General features: G+C 40.0%; 1 protein-coding gene across 17 annotated transcripts in view; it reads left to right on the forward strand.

Annotated features, from left to right (window-relative positions):
* Positions 1–12,553, forward strand: part of CSPP1 (centrosome and spindle pole associated protein 1) — a 61,152-nt gene extending 48,599 nt beyond the window's left edge. For 10 of the 17 annotated variants that reach the window (XM_088175873.1, XM_088175881.1, XM_088175917.1 and 7 more), the window contains 5 exons: positions 2,666–2,721; positions 4,001–4,064; positions 7,513–7,628; positions 7,778–7,931; positions 11,792–12,553. In XM_088175873.1, the coding sequence (XP_088031999.1) occupies positions 2,666–2,721; positions 4,001–4,064; positions 7,513–7,628; positions 7,778–7,931; positions 11,792–12,006 (605 nt within the window). In that variant the 3' untranslated portion in view covers positions 12,007–12,553. The remainder of the gene's footprint in view (positions 1–2,665; positions 2,722–4,000; positions 4,065–7,512; positions 7,629–7,777; positions 7,932–11,791) is intronic. The other 7 variants (XR_015807648.1, XM_014873012.2, XM_014873014.2 and 4 more) reach the window with 2 other exon arrangements.
* The last annotated feature ends 1,906 nt before the right edge of the window (positions 12,554–14,459 follow it).

Here is a 14,459-nt window from a genome sequence, read left to right on the forward strand (position 1 = left end):
CCTTTGGGGAAACAGGAAGTATAAACTTGTTGACCAAGGTGCAGATGGGGAGATTGGTTACCAGCTGCTGTTGTGGGCAAAACAGACCTGACTTGGGGAAAATTAACCTGGTTACTCTAAGCCTAAATATTTGATTACTGACTTTAAGTAGCAAAAAATAAAAAGCATGAAGCCTGAACCTTTTCTGCCCCTTTCCTGTGCCCAGTTTCACTCCTTCAATCTCAGTGTCCCTGCTCCCCTTCCTTGGTACCACCCCAGATACCAAGTTACTTCAGTATTGCAATGAGTGATGTTAGGCTCAGGCAGGGGGGAATTATGGTCATTACACAGCAGTTTCTCTCTGCTGCTTCTGTCTTCTTGCACCTTTCAATCTGCTCTACCATAGTGTCCTTCAGGGACTGCAAGGGAATCTCTGCTCTGGCACCTCCTCCTCCTCTTCTCTGGCCTTGTTGCCTCCAGGGCTTCTTCTTACAGGTTTGTCCTCAGTTCTACTGACACACTTTGATTTGCTTTTTCTCAAGTTTGTTAGCAGAGGCATGACAAACATGACTGATAGGCCCTGCTGTGTCCTGCAGCAGCTCTATTGTGGCAACAGCTGTGCCCAGCACAGAGTATCCCCTGGCATCTCCCCACAGCTCCCCACCTTGCCACAGTCACCCATGGAATTGCTCCTTGGCCTTAGGGCATTAAATATAACCAAACACATGTGGAAGGGAAATATTTACATTTTTGCATACTACTTTGGAAAAACTGAATGCCTCTTCTAGTTACTGGTGCTTTGAAGATTGCTCCTGTTTGCTGTTGCCAGACCTGTAAGATTAACAGAATTGATACTGAGATGTGAAGGGTGACAACTCTGTTTTGTTCAGTATCCTGTTGAGTGTTAAAGATGATTCCTGTTCTATCTTGGACAGATGAGCTGGTGTTCAAGCAATATGGGCCATATTGCTTATGGATAATAGAACATCACAGTTGCAAATAACCATATCTATATCACATTCTGTGTTAATCATATGGTTGGGAGTATTCTTTATGTTTAAATGGAATGTATAGGCTTGACTTCAGTCTTCCTCTTCATGAGATTGAAATGTTGAAAATTAATTCACTGGCTTCAGCTGAGATCTCTCTGGGGCTTGGTTCTGTTATTTTTCCACCATTAGAATATTTTTAAGAGACCAGTCTGAGAAAGCTTTCATTTAACATTTTCTGCAGAGAAACCTCTACTATCTAAAAAGAAAATTTGCCTTTTCCATTAATTTCAAGCACATGCAGTCATTTAGACTTCTGCTAATGGATAATGTAGGCTTCCATTATGACATTCAAGGAAAGGCTTCTTCAGGTTAGTTTAGATTAGTTGATAGACAGGCAGCTGATTTTTGTAAGTGTTTTCCACTGATGCTTCTAGAGGCTCCTTAAACAGTTTTTTCTCTTTCTCTCTCCTACTGCTTTACAACATCATTTAACTTTATAGTCTGTCACTGAGTACTGAGCAAGAGAATTAGTTGCCATCTCTCTGTTTCCAGTTTATTTTCCTCAGAGACAACTTCATCACCTTCCTCTTGCTGAAAATAGATGAGTGGTTTTATTGTCTGATTTAAGGCAGAAAGAAAGATGAATTCAAGCAGTATGTACTTTTATACTGGGGGTGAAATAATGTGTTATGGGCTGTTATGGCAAAGGCAGACTGTTTTTCCCACACTCTGTGAAAATGTTCTTTGCCTTACATGCTTTATATGCAGTTTTTCCCTCTGCTATGTTTTGTTTTTCTCCTTATGTGAAAGAGGAATATGTTGACTGTTAATGAAACTATAAACTAAGAAATCAGTGTTTTAAATATCCCAAGTTTTTAAATGCTAGCTGTGTCCCTATAAATGAGGCAGTTTTTTGCAGACTTCTGGATGATTATTCTGGGGGATGTGAGGCAAAGCCCCAAGAGCAGGTTTGATGTTGCTGTGCTGCAGTGCTGGATGCTGCTTGACTGGAGCAGTGTATCAGGAATGGGCTGGGAGTCAGGCCAGGAGGACTGACAGCCCACATGCTCTGATGCTGGATAGAAAGTCAGCTGCACACTGAGCAAGGTGGTGTTTCTTGTATCTCTGCCTCAAAAACAATCTAATTAAATAATTTATTTGAAAACTTAGCCTAGATAAGAAAAGTAACTTCAGTTCTGCTTCTTTGCATTTCCAGCATGCATTGGGTCATTGTTAGCTTAACTTTCAGAATGAGTTTCTGTGCTCTCCAGAATTGAGTTTTTTATCCCTAGATAAAAGCATATATATTCTTATCACTTTCCTCTGTGAAATGATCTCTGGTTTAACTTCTCTTTGAGAGCTGGAAGTGTGGTGTGCTCAGCATGTTGAATGTACATTTACTCTTGGGGCTTTCTGCCAGTCCCTGCTGTGGTTGTTATTCCCTGCCAGGAGCCAAAAAACAGATTAAAAATAATACACTACAGATTTTTGTTTGATTTCTCTGATTCTACTTAAATTTACAGAAGGAAACTGGAAAAATGGTTGCTTTTAAAAACTCATTCCTTCAGCACAATTTATGTATATTTAAAGATGTAATGCATACTGGTCTTCATTTTTGCAATACTAAGCTGATAAAACACATTTTGTTAACTATTTTTATGTTAATCCTGTCGTTTTGTCTCTTGTCTATGTAGATTTTGATGATCAAGATGATTCTGCTTTGGACAGCTACCCACAAACCATGGGCCTGGTAAGAATAAAAGGTTTTTTATTATATTTCTTTTTCAAGTGTGAGAAGTATTGTGTCTTTCACTGATTTGGAGAAAGGAATGACACTTAACAAGACAGCAAATGAATTTACTTCTTTTTATGGTCCACACAAATGACAGCATCTTTAAACTTGACATACAAGTTGCTTATCTTTGTATATAGAGATGGCCTGATTCTTTAACTCTCTTCCTTTTATATTCATTGGTACTTATTTTATATTCATATGATGTTAGATCACTGCTGGGGGGTGAGAATTAGTAGAAAAAGCCAAGCCAGAAACAGTTGCTCTGAATTCAAGTGGTTTAAGTGATGCACTTGGCAGTCAAGAATTGGATCTGTTCTCAGATGGAATGTTTATTTTCTGACTTGGTGAAAAGAGCAAAATAAAGTTCTATCAAATGAGAATCCTGCACTAGCCCAAAATACTGAATAACAGAGTTCAGTTGTATTTCATGAGAATGTGAAACAATGAAAAACAGGAGACTGTGCAACAGCAAAGACATTAACCTTGGGGATAATACTGTCACTAAATTCAGAAATGAAACAGTTAATGAAACATTAATGCCCTTTATAGTTGTAATTTAATGCCTGAAATTATCATCCAGAGCAATACTCTGCAGTAAAAGATTTGTTTTCTCTTGTTCTATTTCCTCTGATAGTTTCTACTGCTTTGATTTTAGTGTGGTTTTCAACATAAATTATTCCACAGTGGGATTTTTGTAGCAAATGGCTGCAACTGTGAAGTGAACTATGAATATTGGTCTTTGTGCTTGATATTATGATGTAGAAATTCATTATTTTAATGCTTTAATGTCAAAGATTGTATGTGGTGGGATAAGTTAAACATAAGGAATCATTCTTCATTTGATCAATACTTCATACAAACCTTAAGTGCAAAGCTCACTTTGAGCACTGACTGTTCTGAGCCTCATGCCAAGAGACAAAGATCAATTTCTTGATGGAAATGTCTATGTTACACAAATTACCACAACAGTTGCCATGTGTAGGCAATTTCAGCAACTGGGATTTCTACAGAAAATTTTTAAAAAAACAAACTCCTAATGCTTGAAGAGAATAGGAGTTATTTAAAAATGTATTAGGTTTTCAGAACCACAAAGTCAAGGATAGTAGAATATTAACACTGTAGAGCTGCTCTTTGCTTTGCAGAAGTCTGGTAATTAATTTCCATTAATTATCATTTGGCCCCAGAAATGCATTGAAGCCTCTGAATTTCCATTTTTTCTGTTTCCCTTTTGTAGTTCAGGAACAAATCTAGTGAATTCCAGAAAAATTCACTGTTGGAATCGGATAGCGCTTTTATTGGTGAGTTTCTACCTCCCCTTAACCATGTTGTGAGTGTACAGACACATGGTGTAGTCTAAAGCTGTGTCTCTAAAATGATTATTATTGTTCTAGAAGTTGCAGTGTGGTTGTAGCTATGATGATTGGTTTGAAGTATTAGGAAGTTGTGTCTCCAAATTAAAATACAGAGATTTATGAAATTTTACTGCAACAAATTTCTATAGATGACACCTAAATTTAACAATGCTGCTCAGTTGCCCTTTACCACTTTACATCTTTTCATGACAAAGCATCTTTCTCTGCTCTTTATGCTTTGTCTGGGAGGTTAGTCTTGTCAAGGGGGTTTTTTCGACATCTTCCCAGCTTTGCATAAAGAAAAGTTAATATTTATTCAGGAAATGTGTTACAATGGTAGCATAGGCAATGCTTTTCTATTGTTCTGCTGCAAATAATATAATTTATTGGCAATCACAGCTTGCAATTGCAATCTGTCCACAGTGAAATACAAAAGTCTTAGACAGTCAGCGATTCCTTTCATGGTTATTCTTTTGATTTACAAGCATGCTTGATTTGAAGTATGATTATATGGGTATGAAATAGCAATTCAGTCTAAATTAGTCACTTTTTTGCTATTCACATATTATTTCATTTCACTTGCAACATCATACTTACAGACATTGTCACTTACTCATCTGAAGCAGAAGATTTTTAGTTTTCTAAAGATTTTCGTATAGACTGCCTTATGTAATGTCTCTATTCAACCTTTATAAGCATGGATGTAGAAGTGCTGTTTTATTTCCACTTACTAGAAATAATAAGGCTAGAAAAACCCAACCAGCTCAGGCCTTTACATGTTATTTTCCATTAGCAGGCATTTCAGTATCTTAAAATTTCTTTCAGTCATCTATGGGAAATCATCTTGCAAGGTTTTTTATTCTTAGCTGTAGGTGAGATGCAGTAGAGTCCTGTGGGTACTTTTTAATGAAACAGTGTTTATATAAGCTGATGATTATTTTATTATGGTTAAAAGCAGAATTTTTCATTTGAAATGTATTCAAGCACAGTCTGTTAATGTGCAAGAACCTGGCATTGGGAAGAGCACAGGGTGGGGGCTTTCAGCCTTGTTCAGTGCATTTGGTTCTCTCTGTAGTCTGCAAAACCTTCCTTTTCAGGTTGGGGACTGTGGTGTATTAGTACAGCCCAGTGGTGAAGGGATGCCTCAGGAGAGCCCATCAGCCTAAGCTGGGGCCAAATATCCCATCTCAGCCAGGACAGGCTCATGGAGAGGAACACAAGATGCAGGCCAGACATTCAGGACTCTTCCAGTGACCTGTAGCTGATTGCATTTCCTATGTCTTGCTAAGCTGGGCCTTTTGTAGGTTGTCTTTCTTGAACTGGAATCAGCATTTTTGAATCCCTGTTTACCATCTACAGTATTGTGTGGATAAATATCCAACCTGTGCCTTCTGTGAGCTGTGTCCTTTCATCTGCTCTGAGGCTGCCACCTCTGTTACAGGGTGCTCTTCACCACTTTCAAAAGGTTCATGATATTTATACTCCTCTCACCTTTTCCCTTCTTCCCATCCAGCTGGTACTTGCAGTTTAGTGAGGTGTTGGAGTTTACCTATTATTTATTTCCCCCCACTCCCTTTTCTCCCTTTCCCCCCCTAGATCATTTATGACTGATGAAAACCATGTTCTTCAAAAGTGAGCTGTATGCATTAACCAAAAATGTGTTATTCTTTGCATTATTTGGGCTGTATAAATAGCTAGTGACATTCTGAATGTGAATCTGGTGACTTCCATCCCTGAAATGAAAAACAAAAACTACCGTTCTCTGTGGGCTGCCTTCTCTGTGAGTTGTGCTGCTCACATTGTCTGAGGGTCTTTTGTGAAATACAGGGGGTTTATTTTGACAGTGTTTGCCATTTTCTAAGAAGAGTGTAATACTACCCTCTGTTTTGGTTGAGTTTTTTTGACATGGGTTTAAAATCCAACTCAATTTTGACATCTGTTATGTCAGCATTACATATGTTTATCTCCTAGGGCTCAGAAATTTGAGGCAGTTAGATATAAAGTGGTTTATTAGTTTCTTTTTTCTTTCTTTTTTTGCCTCACTGAAAACCCTAGAATCCATTAGTGTTAATGCAGTGATTTAAAAGCATCTCTGTGCAGCAGGATCTGAATGATAGATGCTTACAGGAACAGGTAGCATGATGATACACTAGTAGTACAAATAAATTCTTAAGCTTGTCCTTTGATGTGACAAATTCACATTGTTAAACCATTTTTTATATTCTGAGTAACAGCACTATTTTGAATATAGTGAAATTCAGCTGGTCTTGTAGCTGGAATTCTGAATTGTTAGCTTTACACCATTTCAAAATTATGCTTTGATTTTTTTACTTGAAACATTTGTAATAAGAGCATGAGTACCTTTGGTGAAACTGGGGAAGAGAAAAGATGAGAGGAAAAAACGTATTTTTAGGGAAAAAAACAACTGACAGTATAAAAGAAGAAAAATATCTTTGTTATTCTGAACTTGTTTGATATCAATCAAATTTATTTTTCAAGCATAAGTCAATTTTCAATTAAAAGAACTGTTTAATTGTTTAATTGTTATGTTTAGAATTTACACACATTTTTATCTTTCAATTTTTTTTTAACTTTATGTGATATACTGGACTAACTACTTTTCCAAAACATGACTTTGTTGTCACAAAGAGTAGTTGGTAGTGGATTCTGTAGGGCTTTTGCTGAGCAGAGTCCTTCCTTTTCCTGGGAAGCTCTGTTCCTGAGGATGCCAGAGGGGCTGCAGTAGGAAACAGAGGCACTGTCTGCACCAAGCAGCAGCAAAGCCATCAACCAGCCCCAGCAGGGATACTGGTCCTGGAGGAAAAAAAAACAAAAGCACTTGTTTGAAAGAGTTGCCAGAGTCAGCAAAAGAAGGGGAAATAAACAAGTTTGAAGCAGAGACATGACCTTAGGATTCATGTATATTATAAAAATAGATTAAACTCCCCCCACAGTAATGGGATACAAGTACGATCAAGAAGTGTAGTTATTTATTCTTGTATGAACAGATTCTAACATTTTATTGCATGAAAAGGCAGAGATATGACCAAGGACATGATTAAGGCATAGATCTTGTGTTGTCATATTCCATGTAACACCGAGAGTCCCTGCAATGTTATTATGTATTCCATGTAAGGTATTCACAAACATAATTTGTTGCATGATTGTATCTTGTTGTGACTGATTTTCCAAGTGTTGTCTCTTTCAAGTAGGGGTGCTGTGCTCGTTTGAGTACTCATTTACTTTAAAGGCCTGGGTATAAACAGGATCTTTAATGAATACATTCCTGTGACAGAGTCAAGTACAGTATATTGGCTTGTTTCAAAACATAAATAGGTTGGAGCACTCTCTGGTATTCTGATTTCTTTGAAAATTATTTCACCTGTTTTTCCAGGTGCTAATGGGGAAACGTTTTCTGCCTTAGAAGAAGTGAATTTATTACCACAGCATCCACCTTCTGCAAGGGAGAGGAGACGACTAAGGCAGAGAGCTTTGGAGAGTGCTGTACGTGTAAGAACTGACAGATGTCATGTCAGACAGTTCCTGTGCTTCCACAGTGACTCCATGTTATGGCTCTTGAGGGAGTACATGTGTAGCTCTTTGCCCTTTTAAAAAGGATGCTGTTTAACTGAAGGGTTTGTGCATTTTTGGATTCTCAGCAGGAGGAAGTTCCACCAGGGCAGACACCGTTGCTGCAGCCTGACAGCTTCTCTTTGCACTCAGACTTCAGCCTCGACGTTGATCAGGTGAAAGGCAGGAACGAGGAGCGACTGCACAGACTGACTGAGCTCCAGCAGAAATCTCCTTCCTTGGGTATGCTCCCTGTAGCAGAAGTGATGTAGTGAACACTAAGTAATTACAGTAATTAAAGGAACAAATAATAGTAGGCTTCATGTAGCAGAACAGTGAGCAATCAGATCAAACACAGGAGTTATTTATAGAGCTCTGTAGCTGGTACAAGGGCTTCCCCAGCACACCTCAACACAACTTCTTTAGATTAAGTTCAGAGGGGGAGAGTAGGAAAAGATTCTCATATTCCTGTCTGATCAGCCACTGCTACTTGTCCTGTGAGCACCTCTGCAGTGTGGGCAGCAGGATGGGGATATCCAGCTGCACAGCTGAAATGGCAGTGGGAAGAAATAAAAAGCCCAAGTGATGAATGATGATGAGATGCCTGTGTGAGTTTATTGGCATTCCTGGGAGTCAGATGTCTGTGGTCCAACCAGCATGAAGATATGCCAGAGAAATTGTGTATGATGAAGTACTTCAGTTTCTAGTTAATTTGATTTTCTAGTGGTTTGTTAATATTAATGATCATTCAGTATTTGAGTATGTGAGTATTTGATACTGATAGGTCTTTCACTGCACACACACTTGAATTCATTCCATGTTTCTTACATCAGGTGCTGGGAGGTGTCTTGGAGCATCTCCAAATGCTGGCTGCCTGATCTAGATCCCTTTTGTGTATGAAGTACCAATCGTGGCAACCATAATGGCATTTAATTTCTCACATGGATTGTGACCCAGTTCATACACTTTGTGCTAATGATTCTTTCATACAAGTCTGAAATCTCCCTTTTTTTGGAGGTAGTTGCTATGCTGTCTAGGCAATTACAGTATCAATATCCTTTTTATAAACTTAATGAGAGTGCAGATGCTGGCAGTATTTTTGATTCTGTTGCTATGGGTACTCTTACAAGCACTTCATCCTTTTTTTGTTGTTGTTTTAACCATCTCACTGTGGTTTTTAAGTCACTAAAAAATAAACCCTATTCATACTAATTTTCTTCTAAAATCTAAATAAACTCTTTACTAATTTTACTCGACCCAGTTATATTTTCTATGTGAACTACTTTTACTTCTGTATCTTTGTTGTATTTCACCTCTTTTATAATTTCACCTCATTCTGTATGCAGTACACTTTTTATTTTGCTTGCCTTCTGTTTGTCACAGCCTTCAGAGCTTCAGCCTTTAGATAAATATAATTTGTATATATAAATACAAATGTATGTATGTAGCTTGCTCTCTGGAGCACATGGGGACCCATCACACATCCTTAGCATTTGTGCCTCTTGGAAAGGCAGCAATGGATCCTCTTGCTCAGCTGTGGTCGTTCAGGCTGCACTGCTGCTTGCCCTCCTGTTCCCTCCTTGCACTCAGGGATGTTACATCAAAAATGCCAAGATTTTTACTCCTTTTCCTGAACAGTCTGAAAAGAGCTCTTGTGGTGGGACTGTCATTTCTCCTCTGCTCTCAGAGACACTGCTGAGAGAAAACAAATCTCTCAAATATATCACTAAGGAACCTGGTTATCTTCCCTTGAAATGACAAGAGGTCAATTCACAGGCTTTGATAAATTCTACAAGCTGATCTGTTTCAATAAGGAGGCTCTGTTCACAGCAGTTCACTTTTTTCCTATGGGACTGATGTGGGAATCCTAAAGACATCCTAGTATTGTTTTCTTAATTGGAAAATCAGAAGAAAGAAGTCAGGCCTTCTCCTCCATTTTCACTCATACAAAAAAATTCCCATCAGTGTAGACTTGGTGAATATTTGGGGGATAGAGTTTCTGCAAGCCAGAGATACTGTCTCTGTCAAGCAAGATATGTGTGTTCCTAAGGACATAAACAAGAAGAGGCTCAGATACAGAAGAGGGAATTCTCACAGATTTGGGCACACAAGATGTGCTGCTGTTGGTGTTTTGCAGGAATCCAGATACCATTCAATTTCTAAGCCAGAATTTCATGCTAAGGAAAAGCTTTCCTTACCATCAGCCTCCACATTCAATCTGAATTTTCAAGAGTCTTGATGTGTGTCCCAGTTAGGGGCAGTTTTTACGGAGTGTGCAAAGTGTTGAAATTCATGATGAAGAAGTTGTGCAGTGCAGCTGATCTGCTTGTGCTTTCTAAAAGCAGCACCAAGTGAGTCTGATCCGGTGATGTGCACTGTAATCTTACCTCTGGCAGAACAGCTGATCTTGCCTCTCACATCTGCAAGGATTTAAAGGCTTTGCTTTAAAGGCAGAAGTAGTTAAGTGTGGGGAAATGCAGCCCTCTGGCCTGGACATTCACAGTTTGTCTCTAAACAACCTTATTGTTGCTAGATATCATCTCTTAAAGCAGCAAACAGAAAATTTTCTTTAGGTATCATTTTTCTTGCTGTGTTCTCTTAACCCCTCTAAACCTACATATGAAAAACTGTGGGTTCCAACCCACGGGAGAGTTCATCTGACCCAAGATTTAGGAGACAAAGAGGTTCACTCTGCCAGCTTCAAGCACAGGAAATGCCAGGCCCTAGAGAGAGGGAGGTCTGCTCTCACTTCTAGTGTTGCAGACAAGTTTTAACCAGACTGGGAAGGCTTGGAGGATGATCAGATCAGATCACTGTCTGTATGATGTGACAGAACTAATGATTCGTGCCAAGTTCTTTTGGAAGAAAAAGTATTTGGCATTTTGTTTTAGAACCTGCAATCCAACCAACAGACAAAGAGGAAAACTGAGCCCTTGCTCTCAGTGTATGTGGGGTTGTGCAGTTCCTGTCCTTCTCTTCACCCCTGCACTCCTGCCTGCTGCTTCTCCAGGCATCAACTTTCAGTTTTTAATGAGAATGTTCAGAGAAGCTTTTGTTTAAATTCTCATTTTTAAAAAGTCATGATTTTTGCAGAATAAACCCCTGACATTTGTAAAAATCATCCAAATACTTAAATTACATGACACTTATTAATTGCTTACGTGAATTATTTAATCACTAGAGAATATACAATTCTGTTTTGCTTGAATTAGGATGTTTCTGCAAAAAAATTTTTTCCTAATCCAGAGTCCTTAAACATTTTTATGCCCACTTTAAACACCAAGAAACAAGAACCTCCTCATTGACGTGACTCAGTTTTAAGAGGAAAACATTGCAGTTTTCAGTCATTATAGATAGCTGGGGTTTGCACAATTTTTTCGATCTATGTAAAATTTAGATGCTGTGAGGCCAAAAAATGGAACAGCACAGAGGAATGTATACTTTTATATAGAGTAAAATTTATGTTGTTTAATAATCTACACTAAGAACTATTTGTTTAAGGTATTGTATGATTGCTGACAGAATTGAAACAAGTAATAGTGAAGTCTAGAGTGATAATGACTCCAAATTCAAAGGCAAGGCAGATCTGCTTTTTGTTGAGTGGGGTTTATTTTGTAGCTGGAAGAGCCCAACTTAGCTAGTTTCAGCATGACATTGCACTGAGGTTTTGAGCTGTGCCTGAGCTGTGATGCACAGCCTCACTTGCATTTGCACTGTTAAACCAAGTTAAAACAATTCTTCCTCAGTAGGAGACTGTCTATACAAGGTTCAGTCAGGCCACTGTAATTGAATGACCTTATTTTTGCATGCGTTTTATGCATATATGCAGTGACAGATTTGACTTCTCCCTAAACAGAAGCTTTTTGGAAAGCAAGAACCCTCTGCCGAGTCCACCCACCTCTGCCTGTGTCCTTACCCCTTGCTGAGCTGCTGGTGGGGAGCTGTTGAGACCCAGTTCCCCAGAACATCAGCAAATGTGTGCTAAGTAGAGATATAGTTTAAAAGCATTATTGAGGCACTGATTGCAGCCAAGTCTGCCCGGTGTTGTGACGGGAAGAGCTTCTGTCTCCTCTAACACGCGTGTTGCTCTCCTCCTCTCTCAGGTGATGACATTTCTTTAGGGGACGTGGAAGAACTTCTGAAGCGCGCTCAGTCCCGCGCCAGCTCCACTGACACCGTGGCCACAGAGCCTTGGCTGCGCCCGGGAACGTCGGCCACGCTCCGGAGACTCCTGGAGGAGCAGCCGAGCCCAGCAAAGCTGTCCCCGGAGAAGGCGCTGTCGCTGGGCTGGCAGGGGCTCTCCACCGCGCACGGCTGACACCGCCCGGGGAGGGGCGCCCGCCGGGGAGCCCTGCGGGGAGAGTTCTCTGCCGTGTGGAGCGTGCAGCTGTGTGTGCCACTGAAAATAGCAATAATAAAGGAGCCGACACTGCAGTGGAACGGAGATGTAGCACAGGGATGTTGTCTATTCCGTGACGTGGGGAATGGAGGAATAGCTTGGCAGTTTTTGCACTTTTTATACAACTTACGTTTCAGCCTCAGAAACAGTGTGGTGTGTGTGAATTTGATATTAAATCAAAGATGTTTTTTAGCTTTATAGTCAAGCTCTAAAACTTTCTGGCATTAGAATAGCCCAACAGCAGAAGGGCATTACCCAAAGAGTGAGTAAGTTGAAGGACACTTGGTTTTCATACAGGATAAATGCTGTCCTGCATGAAAGCATAGCTATCACTTTAATGGGAAAAAAATTACTATCAGCAATGTGTCTTATATTCCCTAACTTGTCATTGTGCTGAAAATACAGATACTGTTGACTATATTTATGTTTCTGACTGAAGAGTTAATAAAGTATTTTGTTACTAAAATTATTTTTGTTATAAAAACTGTGAAAGCCGACTTCAATTTTCTTAATTTATTGCTTCAGCTTTCATTTACTCATGAAACTGGAGTGTTAAGTCTGTCTCCAAAGAAATAAAAACATGGAAAATCTGTTGCTTAAGAGCACAGAGCTTTAGCAAGAAGGACATGAATCAAGATTTTAGGAGTTCAGTGAACTACACAACCAAGGGGAAGCAGGGGTAATGCTGCAACTTTCCTCTTGGTTAGGAAATTCCCACCCAGAGGCCTAAACCTGATCAAGAGGGGGAAAAAAAGACCCTAATAAAGCACTGATGAAAACAAGGACTTTTTACAAAGGTCTTTTATTTTTACTACAATGCCACCTTCAAGCTTTTGTAAATCTGTCTGTAGGCTACAGCAGTTCCATGATGGCAGGCAATGTTTGCTGATAGATGAACCTGACTGGTGTTGAGCTTCTTCATGGGCTTAGCACATTCCTTCCCAGAGAGGATTTACCAAATCAGGATACTTCTTACCCTGAATTTCTGGCTCAGCAGTAAGAAGGTTCATCAGTGTGGCTATGACAGCCACTCAAGCAGGGGCACTGGTGTAATCGCCAGGCTGGGCTGGAGCAGGTGCCTCAGGCTGCACGGCTGCTTCAGTCTGGACTTCCCAGAGACAGGGGAAATAGCTTTGTGAAAATGCTTTATTATAATACACTTACCACCCTCTCATGACAAAGCCCACCTCTTGCCTTTTATACTTTGTCACCTGCTCTCATGGCTCTGCCTCACAAGTTCAACTTTTAGACACATTCACTGTACCAGCTCCAGGCTAGATACAGAATTTGTCTTCCTCATCTGTCTAGAGAGTTTAATTATTCTTTATTCCCTTAATTTTAATGGGAGTTTTCCCCTGAGAGGAGCATGTTCCTCTAAACTGTTCCCCTAAAAAGCAACCCTCATTTCAGTGCAGTCAGTTTCATAAATGCCACAGACCATCAGAAGCTAGTATTCCTTTCCTCCAGTTCAAGGCCAGGATGTGGCACAACCCCTCTTGGAATTACTTTCTTCACCTGTGCTGTGGCCTGAAACCACTGAAATTACTGTAACCTCACTGCTCAGCAGCCCTTAGCACCATGAATTCCACTCCTCCCTGCAGCTACCCTCCCCTGGCACTCAGGATGCTGCCCGGGACACTCTGAGTCCTTTACATCTTCCCTTTCCAGATCTATCTTCGGCTTTCTCTGCCTCTCCAAAGTTCAGCTTTTGGCAGGGCCTTTCTACCTCCCTAACTTTTTATCGTGACAGCCTGACATACAAAATACATGCATCTGCAGTCTCAGCCCTGATGGATATTGAGATGGCTAAAAGAGAATCTATTTTCAGCCCCTGACACCAGATTTTTGACATTTACCATAAATGTGAGCGTTCAGAGAGCTGCAAGTTGAATATAAAGCCAGAGCACATCTGGTGCGGCTCTGGCATTGCAAGAACTAAAGAGAGGCACAGGAGAGTTATGATGACACCAAAATTCAGCTCCCAATGAACCAAAATTAAACAGCTATTGGGCCTTTTCCACATAAGCAATAAATAAGGCATGAAAAGGCCAGGCTGTAAAATAAAAATGGCATTACTAAAGCGGAGTACACAACGAAACAATGAAGCAGTGAGGTTTAAAGCCAGAAAGAGCCCCACAACCTCAAGTGCCCAAGTTTTTAGAGAATTCATTGTACTCACTATTCTATCTTGAATATGGATGATTAGAAAGCAACTGGGCAGACACACAAGGAACAGTGGCTGTTTAAACAGTGCTCAGGGCAGCAGTGTCAGGAACACCCTGGGAATGGTCTCAGAAGAGTTTGCTGAAGCCATGGGGGAGAGCATGGCAACGAATAGGGATGGGACACATTATACTCACTGTCAAAATTAT

The sequence above is a fragment of the Sturnus vulgaris genome, chromosome 1 (assembly GCF_052056855.1).
Source record: "Sturnus vulgaris isolate bStuVul1 chromosome 1, bStuVul1.hap1, whole genome shotgun sequence".
NCBI classification, from domain to species: domain Eukaryota; kingdom Metazoa; phylum Chordata; class Aves; order Passeriformes; family Sturnidae; genus Sturnus; species Sturnus vulgaris.